The sequence below is a fragment of the Bombina bombina genome, chromosome 7 (genome assembly GCF_027579735.1).
Source record: "Bombina bombina isolate aBomBom1 chromosome 7, aBomBom1.pri, whole genome shotgun sequence".
In the NCBI taxonomy this organism is placed as follows: Eukaryota; Metazoa; Chordata; class Amphibia; order Anura; family Bombinatoridae; genus Bombina; species Bombina bombina.
The window spans coordinates 600419962-600441599 of NC_069505.1; the positions used below are offsets into that span (position 1 = coordinate 600419962).

General features: G+C 37.0%; 2 protein-coding genes across 5 annotated transcripts in view; both read right to left on the reverse strand.

The window, feature by feature from the left end:
• LOC128667202 (gastrula zinc finger protein XlCGF52.1-like) overlaps positions 1-1190 on the reverse strand; it is a 33487-nt gene extending 32297 nt beyond the window's left edge. For all 4 annotated transcript variants that reach the window (XM_053722135.1, XM_053722134.1, XM_053722133.1 and 1 more), the window contains exon 1: positions 1077-1190. The gene's annotated coding sequence lies outside the window, so the exon portion shown is untranslated. The remainder of the gene's footprint in view (positions 1-1076) is intronic.
• A 15905-nt stretch (positions 1191-17095) lies between these two features.
• Positions 17096-21638, reverse strand: part of LOC128667197 (zinc finger protein OZF-like) — a 39870-nt gene continuing 35327 nt past the window's right edge. Inside the window, exon 5 of the mRNA XM_053722126.1 lies at positions 17096-18796. Coding sequence (XP_053578101.1) covers positions 17460-18796 — 1337 coding nt within the window. The 3' untranslated portion in view covers positions 17096-17459. The remainder of the gene's footprint in view (positions 18797-21638) is intronic.

Consider the following 21638-nt stretch of genomic DNA (forward strand, 5'->3'; position numbering starts at 1 on the left):
CCCCTTCCTCTATACTTTATATAGACAGTGCCCCCCCTTCCTCTATACTTTATATAGACAGTGCCCCCCTTCCTCTATACTTTATAAAGACAGTGCCCCCTCCTCTATACTTTATATAGACAGTGCCCCCTCCTCTATACTTTATATAGACAGTGCCCCCTCCTCTATACTTTATATAGACAGTGCCCCCTCCTCTATACTTTATAAAGACAGTGACCCCCCTCCTCTATACTTTATAAAGACAGTGACCCCCCTCCTCTATACTATATAAAGACAGTGCCCCCCCCCCCCTCCAATATACTTTGTAAAGACAGTGCCCCCCTCCTCTACACTTTATAAAGACAGTGCCCCCCCTCCAATATACTTTATAAAGACAGTGCCCCCCCTCCAATATACTTTATAAAGACAGTGCCCCCTTTCTATACTTTATATAGACAGTGCCCCCTCCTCTATACTTTATATAGACAGTGCCCCCTCCTCTATACTTTATATAGACAGTGCCCCCTCCTCTATACTTTATATAGACAGTGCCCCCTCCTCTATACTTTATATAGACAGTGCCCCCTCCTCTATACTTTATAAAGACAGTGCCCCCCGCCTCTATACTTTATAAAGACAGTGCCCCCCGCCTCTATACTTTATAAAGACAGTGCCCCCCTCTATACTTTATAAAGACAGTGACCCCCCTCCAATATACTTTATAAAGACAGTGCCCCCCTCCTCTATACTTTATAAAGACAGTGCCCCCTCCTCTATACTTTATAAAGGCAGTGCCCCCTCCTCTATACTTTATAAAGACAGTGCCCCCCTCATATATACTTTATAAAGACAATGACCCCCCTCCTCTATACTATATAAAGACAGTGCCTCCCCCCCCTCCAATATACTTTATAAAGACAGTGCCCCCCTCCTATATACTTTATAAAGACAGTGCCCCCCCCCCCCCCCCCCCTCTATACTTTATAAAGGCAGTGTCCCCTCAACTATACTTTATAAAGAAAGTGCCCCCCTCATATATACTCCGTAAGAAGTTAAAGCCACAGGTAGCAATTTACAGAAAAGCACAACCCCATTACCTGCTACTGTGAGCTCCCCGTATTGCCCTCCTGGCTCCACCCCCGGTACATTACACGTGTTCCGCCGGGCACTCACATGGCCATATGCACCAGGCCCCGGGGCACAGAAATAACTAAACTAATGTCCCTACACACTAAACTTACAGCTCTTCAAAACTACACGGGATTTCAGTGATATCACGTTATTTACACGCTAAGCGTCTCTCCGCCATCTTTATTATTGGCAAATTAAAATGCAGTAAGGGCAGCCGTTTTTTATTTGGAAAGTCCTGTCCAATATAATTCAATGCAAATTAGGTTTTATAATGGGAAATCAGCAAAGATAACCGATTTAATAGCTAAAAACAAATAATTATAAAAAATACAGATGTCAGCTAGTATATCGAGAAGAGCTCCACTCTAGACAGGAAACATGTGACCTCCACTCAAAGCTTTTTTTTTTTTTTAATCAACTTTAATGTAACAAACAACCTATAGACAATCATTCTGAAAACGAAACATTTTGCAGCTTTCTTGTTCTTCTTAATGTGCACTCACAGTAGTTACCTTATCAATGACAATCAGCATAAACCCCTGTGAGTGCACATTAAGAAGAACAAGAAAGCTGCAAAATGTTTCGTTTTCAGAATGATTGTCTATAGATCGTTTGTTACATTAAAGTTGATTTAAAAAAAAAAAAAAAGCTTTGAGTGTAGGTCACATGTTTCCTGTCTAGAGTCAGTGGCGGTCACATGTTTCCTGTCTAGATTGGAGCTCCAGTCTGCAGCTAGACTACTTTGGGGTATATCAGCAAATAACAACCTCCATGTTACCTAATAAATATTTTTAACTGGAAACAAAATTGCTTTAGTATATATCAGAGTTTTTAATGCTCTGTTTTTTTTTATTACATTTATATCTAGTTCCTAATCTATATTACACCAGGAAATCACAAAAAAAACTATATATAAAAGGAAAAAATACAACGTGTGTCTCTTTATTATTTTATTAATTATTATTATTATTATTACTAGTATCTGTATTACATCAGGAAATCCACAACAATCAATATATAAAAAAGGGAACAAATAAGTTGTGTCTCATTATTAATATTAGTGTTTTATCATTATTAGTGTTATTATGTTATTACTATTGTTATTATTTTCAGATGCTATTTTCTTTCAGCAGCCTAGAAAAGCAAATGAGTTGCTTTATACGAATCTGTCTGTATATAACTTACTTATGTTCTGGATTCACTAACCCTGAAGAAGCTTTCAAGTCAGTCAAACCGTGTCTATCTACCTGTATTTTACATAAATATGCTGGCTTTTCTTACAGAAAAATAAATCTAGTGCAAAAGTTCATCATTATAATGTAAAGGGTGATATGTTCCAGAATCATTTATGTCCTCATCACATAAAGGGTGGTTGATACACGGAACAGACTTGCAGTAAAGGTGGTAAGAACTCAAGAATACCTGAAAAATGAATTATGCTGTACTAAGAATAAAATTCAGAAAAAAATATGGACTTACTAGATGCGTCTTTTGTGTGTGTATGTGTATGTGTGTGTGTGTGTGCGTGTATGTATGTATTTGTGTGTATGTATGTGTGTATATGTGCGTTTATGTATTTGTGTGTGTATGTGTATATGTGCGTGTATGTGTGTGTTTGTGTATCTATGTGTGTATGTATGTATATGTGCGTGTATGTATGTATTTGTGTGTTTAATAAATAGTTAATCACAGCACCACTAAAGCATTCTATCCACTGTCAGAAAAAATTAAATAAAAAATTGTATATATATTTTTAGGGTGCAAGAGTTTAGTAAAACCTCCAATTTTACCATCTACAAATAACAAAAAAAGGAACTCAGCACACCTCAATTTAGCAAAAGTGTAAATGCAATTTATTACAAAGTATCTAATTACAATTCTATAATATGAATCCACAACTTTCAGTCCATCCACACATGCAAACTACTTTCATTCATAAAACAATTGGATTCAACCCAGGCGTCCCTGGAAGAATCAACCAAGGCTCTCAGAAAACCGCTATTAATGTCTTAGAAAGTTCATATAGATGAAAAAGTGAACAGTCCCTTAGACATGCAAAAACTTTCACAGTTGTTTTGAATTTAAAATCTTTGATGCAATTTTTCAGATATGGTTGCTGTAAGGAGATTCTTTTCGATTACAAATGTATCTTCTTATGCATGAGATTTGAATAACATTTTAAACTCTGTAATCATTCCCTTATTCAGCATACACCTTTTTATGATGAGTATAAGCACATTTATGGGTTAGTGCAGGACAAGACAGAAAGCCGTTAGTTCATCCAGCATATGTATTCAACTTTATGTTAACACTCAATATACTCCAAGGCTCTTTCCAAGTTCCCCTCTTTAAACCACACTTGCGGTTGGGTAGTATTCAGCCCGGGTATCGGTGCTTAACTATTCTAACAGTTCATATTGTAACATATGCATAAAGTTTCTGACCCTTCCCAGTATTAGAGTGTTAATGAATTAAAGCGTCTCTAATGTGGTAGAAGCCGTGTGTTAAATCAGCAAGTGTATCACCAATCATCTGTATTGCGTCTGTATTAGTATAGAAGCTGGCCAGTTAGAACATGCATGTTAATTAGCTTTATAATACTTGCGATTACACATCCTTTTAAATAAATGGAGATGCCCCCGACTTTTATCCACTCTTGCGGACGGGAGAACAAACACTTGATTCGGTCTTGTGTCTTTATGAAACCACGGCTCTTTTCTGTAATCTTTTTGCATCAAAGTCCTTGTATCGACAAGCGGTTCAGTGAGCAGCCTTACACTCCGACGCGCGTTTCGGGACTCCGCCCTTTCTCAAGGAGTATACGTCATCATGGAACCGGCCTCTTTTAGAAAGGCCCAAGCGTGATTCTATTGGTGCATACACACACACCCATCTAATACGTCACCCATTCAGCTATTATATGAAACAAAAATAATGTGACTTAAAGCTGTTTTAAAACTAACTAAATGTGATAATCTCACTACACGAGATTAGTAATTATTGAAGCAGCAACGATGCAACAAAATGACACAGTTATCGCAAACCAAACGAACATATGAAAATAAAAGTTCGTTCTTGGTATACATATTTTTTGTTACTTAAATATGTATAGACCCGATTACACGAATAGGATCTCTTTAAAAGGGATTAAATTCTCACTTGACTTATTGAATATTATGTTAGATTTAATCTACCTGTATTGTTGCAAACCTAAATTAGACTCTATATCACCATTACTATTTGCTGTCTAGGGTTGTAAAACAAATAGAAGGGGGCAAAATAAATATCTACAAGGGAATTATTTTATGCAGACTAAATAAATATTTGTTATTGTGTTCTAAGAACCCATTAAATATTTATTTAAGATGGAAAAATCTTATTCATACAAAATGCCCCCAAGAGATGTCTCTATTGAGACCCCTAGGTGACAGTGTGTCCAATTTTCTTATCCATTGGGCTTCTTTCTTGAACAATGCTTTTTGTCTATCCCCTCCTCTCCTAAAAGGAGGGACATCGTCTACTATTTGAAACCGCAATTGGCTTTTATTATGGGATGCCATTGTGAAATGGTGAGATACTGGAGCATCCCAGTCTGAGTTACCTATGGCAGCTTTATGTTGTCTGACCCTGTCACGGACACATTGGGTGGTCTCTCCCACGTAAGCTAATCCACACGGACACTTAATAACATATATCACATAGCTTGAATTGCATGTGTATGTGTTTTTAATTTCTATCTTACGTCCAGTGTGTGGATGTGTCACAATATCTCCTCTTATCATAGAATTGCATTGTGCACAATTATAACAAGGGAAACAACCTTTCTTTTGTAAAGATGGAGCTGGACTTCTAGTCCCTAGATCAGCTCTAACGAGTACATCTTTCAGGTTTTTGTTTCTCTTGTATGATAAAAGGGGCGGATCTTTGAAAATTTCTGCCAATTGTGGTTCCTCTTTAAGAAGGTACCAATGTTTGTTAATACAGGTTTTAAGTTTTCTACTATGGAACCCATATTGTGTTACCAGGGGTACAGAGAATTGTTTCTTTTCCTTGAATTTAGGTTCAAGGAGAGAAGTTCTCTCAATCTGATCTACTCTTTCCAAATTTTCTTGTATTACTTGATTAGGATATCCTCTTTCCCTAAATTTGCTTGCCATTTCATCTAATCTAATTTGTAATTTGTTGGAATCAGATACGATTCTTTTCGTTCTGAGTAGCTGGCTATATGGTAAGCTTCTTATGGTATTAGGAGGATGAAAGCTATCAAAGCTAAGTAAATTATTGCGGTCTGTTGCTTTTGAGAATATATCACATTCTAATCTACCTTCTTCAATATATACCATTGTGTCTAAGAAGCTAATTCTCTCTGTACTGCTTTCCATAGTAAATTTTAGGTAATCTGTTTTTAAATTAAGGGTCTCTAAAAAGTGTGTAAAAGTATGTTCTTCTCCTGTCCATAATAGGAATACATCGTCTATATATCTATACCAACATTTTATGTTGGTCTTAAAAGAATCATCACTATAGACAAATTGTTCCTCAAATTTTCCTACAAAAAGATTTGCATATGTAGGAGCTACATTAGAGCCCATCGCGGTCCCTTTGGTTTGTACATAGAAGGTGTCTTCAAACATAAAGTAACTTTCATAAAGGATTATTTTAAATAAATCAGATATCAATCTTCTTTCTGAAGGTGTAAATAGCCTTTCTTTATCAATGTAATAGAAGACACCTTCCATGCCCAGTTCATGAGGAATAGAAGTATATAAATTTGAAATGTCCATAGTGACCAAAATTGCATGTGGGGGTACCCTGATCTGTTTAATTTTATTTATGAAATCAGTAGTGTCTTGTAGATAAGATGCTATACTTCCCAAAAGCGGTCTGATTAAAGTATCTAAGAATATGGCAATAGGTTGAAAAATTGAGTCTGTGCCTGCCACTATTGGGCGGCCAGGAGGCTTTTTCAAATTCTTGTGAATCTTGGGTAAGATATAAAACACTGGAATAATAGGATGTTGATTAATAAGAAATTTCATTTGTTTAGATGTAATTATATTCATTTCTTTTGCCATTTCTACTATTTCCAGTATTTTATTCTGTATCCTTTTGGTTGGATCAAAATAAATCATTTTGTAATTTTCTTGTTTGGATAATTGGGACAGAATCTCATTTCTATAGTCATCATGATCCATGATGACGATAGCTCCGCCCTTATCCGCCGATTTCAATACAATTGTGTTGTCATTTTGTACCTCTGTCAATAATTTCTTCTGTTCTGCTGTTAAGTTATGTTTATGTCTAAATTTAAAATTTCTGCGCATCTTTTCAAAATCTCTCTTTACTAGTATAATATACGCTTCAACTGCTGGATTCGTGGGAGGAGGATTAAATTTACTTTTTGGTCTAATGTCTTTTAGATGGAATTGGAAGGCAGAATTTTCTCCTTCTGTGTGTTCAATAGGGTTATTCGCGAAGTAACTCTTAAGTCTAATTTGTCTAAAGAATCTTTGAAGATCACATTCAATTTCAAAGAAATTTGGCTGAGTGGATGGTATAAATGATAACCCCTTTTGTAAGACTTTCAGAGTTGCCTCATCAAATGACCTTTTTGAAATATTTACCACCAGGCTCTCTTGTTCTATCGCCTGTTCTGTCTGGTTGTCATACGATAATTGGTTTGACCTCGGTTTCCTATATTTCCTCCCCCCTCTTCTCGTCCTCTTCTTCTTGTACCCCTGGTTCCACGACCCCTGATAGAAAAAGCCGGAGATTGATCATTTGTGTCACTTTCTGACGATGTATCTCCCAGTAACTCATTAGGTCTATATGTCCTCCTATTGTCTCTCTTGAAAGGGACAAAATCTGGATTCCTCCATCTATATACTTTATTGTTTTGATAATCTGATAAGTCTCTCTGAAATTTTTTGTATTTTTTACTCTCCAATTGTTTTTTGAAATTTGACATGTCCTCATCCAATTTTGATTTCATATCTTTAAACTCAGATTCTGTTTTAACAGATCTCATGTTCCCTTCTAACATGTCAATTTCATTCTGCAATTTGGGTAATTCTTTTTGAATATACTCTATCGTCAATATAATTATATCATATGCACATTTGTTCAGTATGCCTTCAAATTTATCGCAATATTCATTATTTTCTCTAAAGAGAGTTGGATGTAAATTACTTCTTAGTCCCCTAGGTATTCTTTTCTGTCTGTAATATTCAGCCAATGTCACTGAATGTAAATCATACATGATTCTTTGCTTAGTAATTTGTTCAAGTGTTATTGGCTCAGCATTACATTGTTCATTAGTGAGAAAATCCCTGTTTCCTGTACATAATGTTGCTATCCTTGCTGCATCAAATTCGGAATAGGCAAAAAGTTTGGATCCTTCAGTATTTTGTGTTTGTAAGAAAGCCATTATAATTACTCAATCAAGATTGTGTGCATGTGATTCAAAGAGGTAAAAAATACTTATTTAATAAATAGTTAATCACAGCACCACTAAAGCATTCTATCCACTGTCAGAAAAAATTAAATAAAAAATTGTATATATATTTTTAGGGTGCAAGAGTTTAGTAAAACCTCCAATTTTACCATCTACAAATAACAAAAAAAGGAACTCAGCACACCTCAATTTAGCAAAAGTGTAAATGCAATTTATTACAAAGTATCTAATTACAATTCTATAATATGAATCCACAACTTTCAGTCCATCCACACATGCAAACTACTTTCATTCATAAAACAATTGGATTCAACCCAGGCGTCCCTGGAAGAATCAACCAAGGCTCTCAGAAAACCGCTATTAATGTCTTAGAAAGTTCATATAGATGAAAAAGTGAACAGTCCCTTAGACATGCAAAAACTTTCACAGTTGTTTTGAATTTAAAATCTTTGATGCAATTTTTCAGATATGGTTGCTGTAAGGAGATTCTTTTCGATTACAAATGTATCTTCTTATGCATGAGATTTGAATAACATTTTAAACTCTGTAATCATTCCCTTATTCAGCATACACCTTTTTATGATGAGTATAAGCACATTTATGGGTTAGTGCAGGACAAGACAGAAAGCCGTTAGTTCATCCAGCATATGTATTCAACTTTATGTTAACACTCAATATACTCCAAGGCTCTTTCCAAGTTCCCCTCTTTAAACCACACTTGCGGTTGGGTAGTATTCAGCCCGGGTATCGGTGCTTAACTATTCTAACAGTTCATATTGTAACATATGCATAAAGTTTCTGACCCTTCCCAGTATTAGAGTGTTAATGAATTAAAGCGTCTCTAATGTGGTAGAAGCCGTGTGTTAAATCAGCAAGTGTATCACCAATCATCTGTATTGCGTCTGTATTAGTATAGAAGCTGGCCAGTTAGAACATGCATGTTAATTAGCTTTATAATACTTGCGATTACACATCCTTTTAAATAAATGGAGATGCCCCCGACTTTTATCCACTCTTGCGGACGGGAGAACAAACACTTGATTCGGTCTTGTGTCTTTATGAAACCACGGCTCTTTTCTGTAATCTTTTTGCATCAAAGTCCTTGTATCGACAAGCGGTTCAGTGAGCAGCCTTACACTCCGACGCGCGTTTCGGGACTCCGCCCTTTCTCAAGGAGTATACGTCATCATGGAACCGGCCTCTTTTAGAAAGGCCCAAGCGTGATTCTATTGGTGCATACACACACACCCATCTAATACGTCACCCATTCAGCTATTATATGAAACAAAAATAATGTGACTTAAAGCTGTTTTAAAACTAACTAAATGTGATAATCTCACTACACGAGATTAGTAATTATTGAAGCAGCAACGATGCAACAAAATGACACAGTTATCGCAAACCAAACGAACATATGAAAATAAAAGTTCGTTCTTGGTATACATATTTTTTGTTACTTAAATATGTATAGACCCGATTACACGAATAGGATCTCTTTAAAAGGGATTAAATTCTCACTTGACTTATTGAATATTATGTTAGATTTAATCTACCTGTATTGTTGCAAACCTAAATTAGACTCTATATCACCATTACTATTTGCTGTCTAGGGTTGTAAAACAAATAGAAGGGGGCAAAATAAATATCTACAAGGGAATTATTTTATGCAGACTAAATAAATATTTGTTATTGTGTTCTAAGAACCCATTAAATATTTATTTAAGATGGAAAAATCTTATTCATACAAAATGCCCCCAAGAGATGTCTCTATTGAGACCCCTAGGTGACAGTGTGTCCAATTTTCTTATCCATTGGGCTTCTTTCTTGAACAATGCTTTTTGTCTATCCCCTCCTCTCCTAAAAGGAGGGACATCGTCTACTATTTGAAACCGCAATTGGCTTTTATTATGGGATGCCATTGTGAAATGGTGAGATACTGGAGCATCCCAGTCTGAGTTACCTATGGCAGCTTTATGTTGTCTGACCCTGTCACGGACACATTGGGTGGTCTCTCCCACGTAAGCTAATCCACACGGACACTTAATAACATATATCACATAGCTTGAATTGCATGTGTATGTGTTTTTAATTTCTATCTTACGTCCAGTGTGTGGATGTGTCACAATATCTCCTCTTATCATAGAATTGCATTGTGCACAATTATAACAAGGGAAACAACCTTTCTTTTGTAAAGATGGAGCTGGACTTCTAGTCCCTAGATCAGCTCTAACGAGTACATCTTTCAGGTTTTTGTTTCTCTTGTATGATAAAAGGGGCGGATCTTTGAAAATTTCTGCCAATTGTGGTTCCTCTTTAAGAAGGTACCAATGTTTGTTAATACAGGTTTTAAGTTTTCTACTATGGAACCCATATTGTGTTACCAGGGGTACAGAGAATTGTTTCTTTTCCTTGAATTTAGGTTCAAGGAGAGAAGTTCTCTCAATCTGATCTACTCTTTCCAAATTTTCTTGTATTACTTGATTAGGATATCCTCTTTCCCTAAATTTGCTTGCCATTTCATCTAATCTAATTTGTAATTTGTTGGAATCAGATACGATTCTTTTCGTTCTGAGTAGCTGGCTATATGGTAAGCTTCTTATGGTATTAGGAGGATGAAAGCTATCAAAGCTAAGTAAATTATTGCGGTCTGTTGCTTTTGAGAATATATCACATTCTAATCTACCTTCTTCAATATATACCATTGTGTCTAAGAAGCTAATTCTCTCTGTACTGCTTTCCATAGTAAATTTTAGGTAATCTGTTTTTAAATTAAGGGTCTCTAAAAAGTGTGTAAAAGTATGTTCTTCTCCTGTCCATAATAGGAATACATCGTCTATATATCTATACCAACATTTTATGTTGGTCTTAAAAGAATCATCACTATAGACAAATTGTTCCTCAAATTTTCCTACAAAAAGATTTGCATATGTAGGAGCTACATTAGAGCCCATCGCGGTCCCTTTGGTTTGTACATAGAAGGTGTCTTCAAACATAAAGTAACTTTCATAAAGGATTATTTTAAATAAATCAGATATCAATCTTCTTTCTGAAGGTGTAAATAGCCTTTCTTTATCAATGTAATAGAAGACACCTTCCATGCCCAGTTCATGAGGAATAGAAGTATATAAATTTGAAATGTCCATAGTGACCAAAATTGCATGTGGGGGGTACCCTGATCTGTTTAATTTTATTTATGAAATCAGTAGTGTCTTGTAGATAAGATGCTATACTTCCCAAAAGCGGTCTGATTAAAGTATCTAAGAATATGGCAATAGGTTGAAAAATTGAGTCTGTGCCTGCCACTATTGGGCGGCCAGGAGGCTTTTTCAAATTCTTGTGAATCTTGGGTAAGATATAAAACACTGGAATAATAGGATGTTGATTAATAAGAAATTTCATTTGTTTAGATGTAATTATATTCATTTCTTTTGCCATTTCTACTATTTCCAGTATTTTATTCTGTATCCTTTTGGTTGGATCAAAATAAAACATTTTGTAATTTTCTTGTTTGGATAATTGGGACAGAATCTCATTTCTATAGTCATCATGATCCATGATGACGATAGCTCCGCCCTTATCCGCCGATTTCAATACAATTGTGTTGTCATTTTGTACCTCTGTCAATAATTTCTTCTGTTCTGCTGTTAAGTTATGTTTATGTCTAAATTTAAAATTTCTGCGCATCTTTTCAAAATCTCTCTTTACTAGTATAATATACGCTTCAACTGCTGGATTCGTGGGAGGAGGATTAAATTTACTTTTTGGTCTAATGTCTTTTAGATGGAATTGGAAGGCAGAATTTTCTCCTTCTGTGTGTTCAATAGGGTTATTCGCGAAGTAACTCTTAAGTCTAATTTGTCTAAAGAATCTTTGAAGATCACATTCAATTTCAAAGAAATTTGGCTGAGTGGATGGTATAAATGATAACCCCTTTTGTAAGACTTTCAGAGTTGCCTCATCAAATGACCTTTTTGAAATATTTACCACCAGGCTCTCTTGTTCTATCGCCTGTTCTGTCTGGTTGTCATACGATAATTGGTTTGACCTCGGTTTCCTATATTTCCTCCCCCCTCTTCTCGTCCTCTTCTTCTTGTACCCCTGGTTCCACGACCCCTGATAGAAAAAGCCGGAGATTGATCATTTGTGTCACTTTCTGACGATGTATCTCCCAGTAACTCATTAGGTCTATATGTCCTCCTATTGTCTCTCTTGAAAGGGACAAAATCTGGATTCCTCCATCTATATACTTTATTGTTTTGATAATCTGATAAGTCTCTCTGAAATTTTTTGTATTTTTTACTCTCCAATTGTTTTTTGAAATTTGACATGTCCTCATCCAATTTTGATTTCATATCTTTAAACTCAGATTCTGTTTTAACAGATCTCATGTTCCCTTCTAACATGTCAATTTTCATTGTGTGTGTTTGTGTATCTATGTGTGTATGTGTGCGTGTATGTATGTGTGTGTATATATATATGTATGTGTGTGTATTTATGTGTGCTTGTGTGTATCAGGGGACAAGTCAAGAGGGAACGTATGGGAACGGAGTTCCTGCACTATTTCTGCAGGTGGAACTAAGTTCTCCCTGTACAGAGAACAGAAACATTTCAGTTAACACTGCTGCTGCTGGTGGAAGGAGTTGGAGCACAGTCTGGTTAGAAGGATAGTAAGATCCTCTAGTAATTCCTACAATACACTAAATGCAAGCCTGACAGTGGTATTGTTGTGTAATCACCCGCACTGTGTGAAACATATAATGGTTACATTTCTGTGTGGCTTGCTCTGGGGTTATTTAGCTCCCCTCAGCAAAAATATGACTATTGCACCTTAAGTTGGTGAGACTCTGTGACAGAGGAGTCTGGAGTTGCTGTCAGACACTGAATTCTCAGCTCATCCTGGAACAGGAGGAATGAGGGTGTGAGGAACTGAAGCTAAGCTAAGCTAGGTATGCACCATGTAAGTTAAAAAACAAAGTATGGACGCCCTGGCCAGATTATCTGCATATAATGTATTTGCTGCAGATTCCACCAGTTTCATCCCAAAGTGCAAGGGGACCTGTTTTGCTTTCAATGAACAAATGCCCCTACATGTGTTCTAAAAAGCGTGTGTCTGGCTTCTCAGTATTCAGTATTAGTTGAATCCTAAATTAATTACAAAATTTCTCCCCTGCCATATAAAAATGTAACCATGGGTGTCCATCCTCAGGCTCAAAGGCCACCAACTATTCATCCCTTTGTTGATTTAAATTTGCTTTCATTACCCACAGTGTTTTAGATTATATACAAATACAGTGTGTAAGTGTGTTTGTGTGTATAAAACAATATTAATTTTGAGGGCGATGGAAGTTTTGGTGAATTCCCATACTTTTTTTTGTAGGACTTGACCCCTGGTGTGTGTATGTATGTATGTATATATACACACACAGTTTTGCTCATAAGTTTACATACCCTGGCAGAATTTATGATTTCTTGGCCATCTTTCAGAGAATATGAAGGATAACACAAAAACGTTTCTTTCACTCATGGTTAGTGTCTGGCTGAAGCCATTTATTATCAATCAACTGTGTTTACTCTTTTTAAATCATAATGACAACAGAAACTACCCAAATGACCCTGATCAAAAGTTTACATACCCTGGTGATTTTGGCCTGATAACATGCACACAAGTTGACACAAAGGAGTTTGAATGGCTATTAAAGGTAACCATCCTCACCTGTGATTGTTTTCTTGTAATGTGTGTGTGTGTGTGTGTGTGTGTAAAAAAGGTCAATGAGTTTCTGGACTCCTGACAGACCCTTGCATCTAGTGCTGCACTGACATTTCTGGGTCATGGGGAAAGCAAAATAATTGTCAAAGGATCTGTGGGAAAAGGTAGTTGAATTGTATAAAACAGAAAAGGGATATAAAAAGATATCCAAGGAATTGAGAATGCAAATCAGCAGTGTTCAAACTCTAATCAAGAAGTGGAAAATGAGGGATTCTGTTTGATAACATGCTGCATTCATCTTGCCATCAATTCTGACCAAATTTCCTGTGCCTTTGTAGCTCATACACCCCAAAAATTTAGCAATCCACCTCCGTGTTTCACAGTAGGTATGGTGTACCTTTCATCATAGGCCTTGTTGACTCCTCTCCAAATGTAGCGTTTATGGTTGTGGCCAAAAAGCTCAATTTTGGTCTCATTACTCCAAATGACAGTGTCAGAAGGTTTGAGGCTTGTCTCTGTGCTGTTTGGCGTATTGTAAGCGGGATACTTTGTGGCATTTGCGTAGTAATGGCTTTCTTCTGGCAACTCGACCATGTTGCCCATCTTTCTTCAAGTGCCTCCTTATTGTGCATCTTGAAACAGCCACACCACATGTTTTCAGAAAGTCCTGTATTTCACCTGAAGTTATTTGTGGATGTCTTTGCATCCTGAAGAATTTTCCTGGCAGTTGTGGCTGAAATTTTAGTTGGTCTACCTGACCGTGGTTTGGTTTCAACAGAACCCCTTATTTTCCACTTCTTGATTAGAGTTTGAACACTGCTGATTTGCATTCTCAATTCCTTGGATATCTTTTTATATCCCTTTCCTGTTTTATACAGTTCAACTACCTTTTCCCGCAGATACTTTGACAATTCTTTTGCTTTCCCCATAACTCAGAATCGTCAGTGCAGCACTGGATTAAAGATGCAAGGGTCTGTCAGGAGTCCAGAAACTCATTGAACTTTTAAACACACACTAATTACAAGCAAACAGATCACAGGTGAGGATGGTTACCTTTAATAGCCATTCAAACCCCTGTGTCAACTTGTGTGCGTGTTATCAGGCCAAAATCATCAGGGTATGTAAACTTTTGATCATGGTCATTTGGGTAATTTCTGTTGTCATTATGATTTAAAAAGAGTAAACACAATTGATTGATAATAAATGGCTTCAGCCAAACACTAAGCATGAGTGAAAGAAAAGTTTTTGTGTTCAAAAATGGCCAAGTAATTATAAATTCTGTCAGGGTATGTAAACTTATGAGCACAACTGTATATATGTATGTGTGTGGTTGTATCAGCACTGTCCTTGTTCCTATATTTGGTTGTAGAAATAGATCAATGTTGTGCCAGTTTGGAACTTATGAGTGCATAGGCAATTCTTATTCTCTCTCTCTCTCTCCTTCTCTCTCATTTCTGTGATGTAAAAAAATTAGACAAAGATAAATCATTTCAGAACTTTTTCCACCTTTAATGTGACCTATAAACTGTACAACTCAATTGAAAAACAAACTGAAATGTTTTAGGTAGAGGGAAGAAAAAATATAAAAATAAAATAATATGGTTGCATAAGTGTGCACACCCTTAAACTAATCCTTTGTTGAAGCACCTTTTGATTTTATTACAACACTGTCTTTTTGGGTATGAGTCTATCAGCATGGCACAGTTTGACTTGGCAAGATTTGCCCACTCTTCTTTGCAAAAACACTCCAAATCTGTCAGATTGTGAGGGCATCTCCTGTGCACAGCCCTCAGATTTTCAATCGGATTCAGGTCTGGACTGTGGCTGGGCCATTCCAAAACTTTAATCTTCTTCTGGTGAAGCCATTCCTTTGTTGATTTGGATGTATGCTTTGGGTCGTTGTCATGCTGAAAGATGAAGTTCCTCTTCATGTTCAGCTTTCTAGCAGAAGTCTGAAGGTTTTGTGCCAATATTGACTGGTATTTGGAACTGTTCATAATTCCCTCTAGCTTAATTAAGGCCCCAGTTCCAGCTAAAGAAAAACAGCCCCAAAGCATGATGCTGCCACCACCATGCTTTACTGTGGGTATGGTGTTCTTTTGGTGATGTGCAGTGTTGTTTTTGCGTCAAACATATCTTTTGGAATTATGGCCAAAAAGTTCTACCTTGGTTTCATCAGACCATAACACCTTTTTCCACATGCTTTTGGGAGACTTCAGATGTGTTTTTGCAAAATGTAACCTGGCTTGGATGTTTTTCTTCGTAAGAAAAGGCTTTCGTCTTGCCACTCTACCCCATAGCCCAGACATATGAAGAATATGTGAGATTGTTGTCACATGTATCACACAGCCAGTACTTGCCAGATATTCCTGCAGCTCCTTTAATGTTGCTGTAGGCCTCTTGGTAGCCCCCCAGACCAATTTTCTTCTCGGCTTTTCATCAATTTTGGAGGGACATCCAGTTCTTGGTAATGTCACTGTTGTGCCATATTTTCTCCACTTGATGATGACTGTTTTCACTGTGTTCCATGGTATATCTAATGCTGTGGAAATTCTTTTGTACCTTTCTCCTGACTGATACCTTTTAACAATGAGATCCCTCTGATGCTTTGGAAGCTCTCTGTGACCCATGGCTTTTGCTGTGGGATGCGACTAAGAAAATTTCAGGAAAGACCAACTAGAGCAGCTGAACTTTATTTGGGGTTAATCAGAGGCACTTTAAATGATGGCAGGTGTATGCGGACTCCTATTTTGAATGTGATTGCTTAATTCTGAACACAGCTACATCCCCAGTTATAAGAGGGTGTGCACACTTATGCAACCACATTATTTATTTATTTTTTTCCTCCACCTAAAAGATTTCAGTTGTTTTTCAATTGAGTTGTTGTACAGTTTATAGGTCACATTAAAAAGGTGGAAAAAGTTCTGAAATGATTTATCTTTGTCTCATTTTTTACATCACAGAAACCTGACATTTTAACAGGGGTGTGTAGACTTTTTATATCCACTGTGTGTGTATGTATGTGTATATATATATATATATATATATATATATATATACACACATACATACATACACATACATATACATATACACACACATATACACACACACACCATTTAATATCTAACTGGTGCTCCATGACCTACTTTATGTTTCTCTTTAACACACTGCACTGTACAAAGTGGTCTTTCTCTCATGGGACATGAAGCTCACAGTAGGACAGGTGGCAAGCCTACGACCAACGAGGTACATTTTTAAATTTCCTTCTACCCCAATTTACTCTCCAGTCATGGCAGTGCATTGCACTTTGGTGTCTACAGGATTGTAAAGAGGCTGTCGGGACTTATGTTGCGTTGACTCCTTCCAAAACTGAAGCACCCCCCCCTTACTCGGCAGAGACACAGAGAGGAACACAAGAGGACAGGCAGAGTTAGGCAAGACTGGATACCAGGGACAAAGGGTAAGGTGGTCCATGATACCAGAGGTCTACTACAATATGTATTCTGTATATACACAAGTCATGTGACTTTTTTTACCATAGAGTTTTAAATAGCTCTGTTTTTATATTTGCAGATTTATTTTTATAAAGCTTTAATAAAATGTATAGACAACGACAGTAAACATTTTAATAGACACCAGCTTCAATTTTCAAAATGTATTTAAACTCACTAACAGCGTCTGAGAACATCAAAATCATGGGTTATATCCTTCTTCCATTTTAATGTGAATAACTTTCAATTTAAAATTAAATCACTTTTGGAAAATAAAGAAATTTAAACAAAAACATGTTTATTTTGTCAGTTTGCACTAGTGTGCAGTTATAAATATATATATGCACATTACATATTTTTAGAAAGCATACAAAATTATAAATGGAGGGAGGAATTACCTATTTGTATATTAATATCTGGGGGGCTTCTGTAGATACATTTTGAGTAAAACAGGTGTAATAGAATCTAACCATAACCATATATAATTCAAATATATATATTAAAAATACTAAGTAAACTTAGGAGAGATATTTTTTTTTGTTTAAAATAACAGTTATACTATGTATAGGGCACATACCCTTTTCCTAAATTTTGCTCCACTCCTATATGAAAATCCAGAGATGTGCAATGTAGACAAGACAACTACAGTTCATAGCACACAAGCCTGTAGACTTAATATAATCCATTCTGCATATTACTGTTCTCCGGAATGAAGGCTCATATGCTCATTAAGAGATAAATTATTAGAAAATGTTTGTCCACAAAGAGAACACGTGAACTGTATTTTTCTTTTGTGAATTTTCTCATGTTTAACACAGTTAGAGCTAGTAGTAAAGTTTCTACCACAAACTGAACAAGTAAAAGGTTTTTCTCCGGTATGGACTCTATGATGTCGAAGAAGATCCGAGTTCGTAGTAAAATGTTTACCGCATAACGAACACGTTTTTTCTCCAGTGTGTAGTCTCTGGTGCTTAACGAGATAACTTTTAAAACCAAATTGTTTGCCACATTCATTACATGAAAACGGCTTTAGACCAGTATGAATCTTTTGATGTTTAACAAGATTTGAATTATCTAAAAAAGATTTTCCACACTCTGAGCAAATAAAATTTTTCTCATTGATATGAATCCTCTGATGTTTAACAAGATATGAGTGCATGCTAAAGCATTTTCCACATTCAGAACATGAAAATTGTTTTTCGTCTTTGTGGATTTTCTGGTGGATTCCGAGGGCAGATTTACATATGAAACTTTTTCCGCATTCGTTACAAGAAAATGGTCTTTCTCCGGTGTGAATTCTCTGATGTATATTAAGTGTGAATTTACAGGTAAACCCTTTACCACATTCAGAACAAATAAACGGTTTTTCACCCGTGTGAACCCTGAGATGTCTAATAAGATCTGGACTGTTGGAAAAACATTTATTACACTCAGAACATTCAAACGGCTTTTCTCCCGTATGAACTCTCTGATGTCGATTAAGATCTCCATAACTTATGAAACATTTCATACAATACGAACATGCAAAGGGTTTCTCTCCTGTGTGAACTCTTTTATGTATAACGAGGCTAGCATCTCGACTGAAACACTTTCCGCACTCTGTACAAGCAAATAGTTTTTCTACTTTTTGAATTTCCTTCTGTTTAATGAAGTCTGAATTGTATTTCACGCAACGCTGACATTCAGAGCAGTTTAAATGCCATTCTGTTGCGTGAATTGTACACAATAACCAACATTCAGAGTATTCTGTAACTTCATTGAAATTATAACTCATTTCAGACAAATTATTGTGAATTATGTGTATATTTGGATATTTTTGATCCAAATGATTAACTTGAATATCTGCATATTCTTCACTATCCACCCTGTGTGAATATATATGGGTTCCTATTAGATTTAATTCTTGGCATGTATCGCTTATAGATGTAAAGTACGTCACAGACATATTTTTACTGTTGCAATTAGTAATATTTTCAGGCAAAGAAAGGGTATTATGCCCTTCATGATTATTCCCGCTCCAGAATTCATCTGCTGAAAAGCAAAAAGACAAAGTAAATAGATAAATATAGAAGAAGTCTTCCCAAGAAAATAAAGATTAAAATAATCAGGTCATTATTATTATCATCATCATCAGATATTTGTAGAGCGCCAACATATTCTGCAGCGCTCTATAAACATAGGTGGTATCCAAGATAACATTTATAGGGATCAAATGGGTAGAGGGCCCTGCCGAGAGCTGCACTGTTGTAGTCTGCTCTTATGAAGGTGATCTACAAACAGTCGGGCTTATACGCTAAGGGGTTCAAGGGGATAGCGGTGGAGATAAGAAGGTTAGTGTAGGTTGTATGCATCCCTGAACAGTAGAGTCTTTATGGAGCGCTTGAAACTTTCAAAACTATGGGAGAGTCTTGTGGAGTGAAGCAGAGAGTTCCAATAGATGGGAGCCAGTCTGGAGAAGTCATGTAAACGGGAGTGTGAGGAGGTAATAAGAGAGGAGGTCATGAGCAGAGCGAAGAGGACAGGAGGAAGAGTATCTGGAGATAAGGTCTGAGATTTAGGGGGGAGCAGTGCAGTTGAGGGCTTTGTATGTCAGAGTTAGAATTTTGTGTTTAATCCTGTAGGCAAGAGAAAGCCAGTGAAGGGATCGGCAGAGAGGTGCAGCAGATGAAGAGCGACGTGTAAGGAAGATGAGCCTGGCAGAGGCATTCAATATGGATTTTAAAAGGAGTTAGGCGGCAGCTAGGGAGACCAGAGAGAATGGAGTTGCAGTAGTCGAGGCAGAAAGGAATGAGAATGTGGATTAAAATCTTAATTGTGTCTTGTGTAAGGAAAGGTCTAATTTTAGAGCTATTTTTAAAGGATGAAGCGGCTGACTTTAGCCAAGGACTGAAAAAAAGATCTGAGTTAAGTGTGACCCAAAGACATCCGGAATGTGTGGTAGGGGTAATGTTGGAGTTATCTACAGTTATAGGGAAATGGGGGGGGGGGGGGGAGGTGAAGATTTTGGAGGAAGGGGGAAAATAAGAAGCTCAGTTTTGGAGAGATTTAGCTTAAGATAGTGAGAGGACATCTAAGATGAGATATGAGAAACACAGTTAGTGACTTGGGTTAGCAAGGAAGGAAACGGGTTAGCAAGGAAGGAGATAGGTCTGGTGCAGAGAGGTTGACTTGGGTGTCATCAGCATACAAATGATATTGAAACCCATGGGACTTTATCAAGGACCCTTATGATGACGTGTAGATTGGAGAAGAGTAGGGGACTGAGGACAAAGTAACGAGGCAGAGGATGCCCCAGAGAAGGCTACACTAAAAGGTAAGGTTAGACAGATAGGAGAAGAACCACGGGAGAGCTGTGTCGCAAATGACAAAGGATTGGAGGGTTTGGAGCCAAAAAGAGGGTGGTCGACAAAATCAAAGACTGCAGACAGATCAAGGAGGACAAGCAGAAAAAATGGCCTTTGGATTTTGCTGTAAGTAGGTCGTTGGTAACCTTAACAATTGCTGTCTCTGTGGAGTGATGGGGGTAAAATACAGGATTGCAGTGGGTCAAGGAGGGAGTTTAATATAAGGAAATGGGATAGACGTGCATATACTAGCTTTTCATGAAGCTTTGAGGCAAAAGGGAGTAGGGAAATAGGGCTGTAGTTGGATCGAGAGAAGGTTTGATGAGGGAAATATACCAGTGCTGAGGGAGAGGTTGAAGATGTGTGCGGGGAAAGGGTAGAATAGAGGGAGGGGAGTAGCTATGAGGGGACAGGTAGTGAGGTGAGAGAACAGTATAAAAAGAAAATGTATGCTTACCTGATAAATGTATTTATTTACGGATATGGTGAGTCCACGGTTTCATCAATAACTGTTGGGAATATTACTCCTGCCCAGCAGGAGGAGGTAAAGAGCACCACAGTCAAGCTTTTAAGTATCACTTCCCTTCCCACAACCCCCAGTCATTCGACCGAATGGAAATGGAGAAAAAAGAAATAACACCACGTGTAGAGGTGACTGAGGTTTAGACAAAAATAACTGTCTTGAAATAAATGGCAGGCTCACCATATCCGGAAATAAATTTATCAGGTAAGCATCAGTTTTATTTTCTTTCCTAAGATATGATGAGTCCACGGTTTTATCAATTACTGTTGGGAACCAATACCCAAGCTAGTGAAGGATGAATAGGGAGGGACAAGACAGGCATACCTAAACAGAAGGCACCAATGCTTGATAACCTTTCTCCCAAAAGAAGCCACAGCCAAAACAAAAATATCAAATTTAGAAAATTTGGAAAAAGTATGTAAGGAAGACCAAGCTGCAGCCCTGCAAAACTGTTCCACAGAAACTTCATTTTTGAAAACCCAATAAAAAGAGACAGCCCTCGTGTAAAGAGCCATAACTCTCTCAGGAGACTGCAGCCCCACAGTCTGAAAAACAAACAAACTAAACTTCTCAACCAGACAAAGAGAAGTAGTAGTAGCTTTCTGTATACAGAAAACAAACAAAACAGAAGAAAAAATATTAAGCATGCACAACATACAAATTGTGCACACACACATTCCTCAAGAGATCAGAACGAGGGAATAACAAAGAGAGGGAATAACAAAATCCCAGACAATATTTCCACTTAGGATAAAAAAACACCTTATCTGAAATAAGATAAAAGCGATCCACACTGCAAAGCCGAGAGTGCCTAAACTCTCCGAGCAGAAGATAGAACAAAAAGGAAAACTTCCAAGATAAAATTGTAAAGCTATGGAATGCTATGGCTCAAACTGAGCCTGCTGCAAAACAAGGTTAAAACTCCAAGAGGAGCAACAGGTTTAAACACAGGCCTGTTACAAACCAGGGTCTGACAAAAAAAGGTTACACATCTGGCACATCCGCC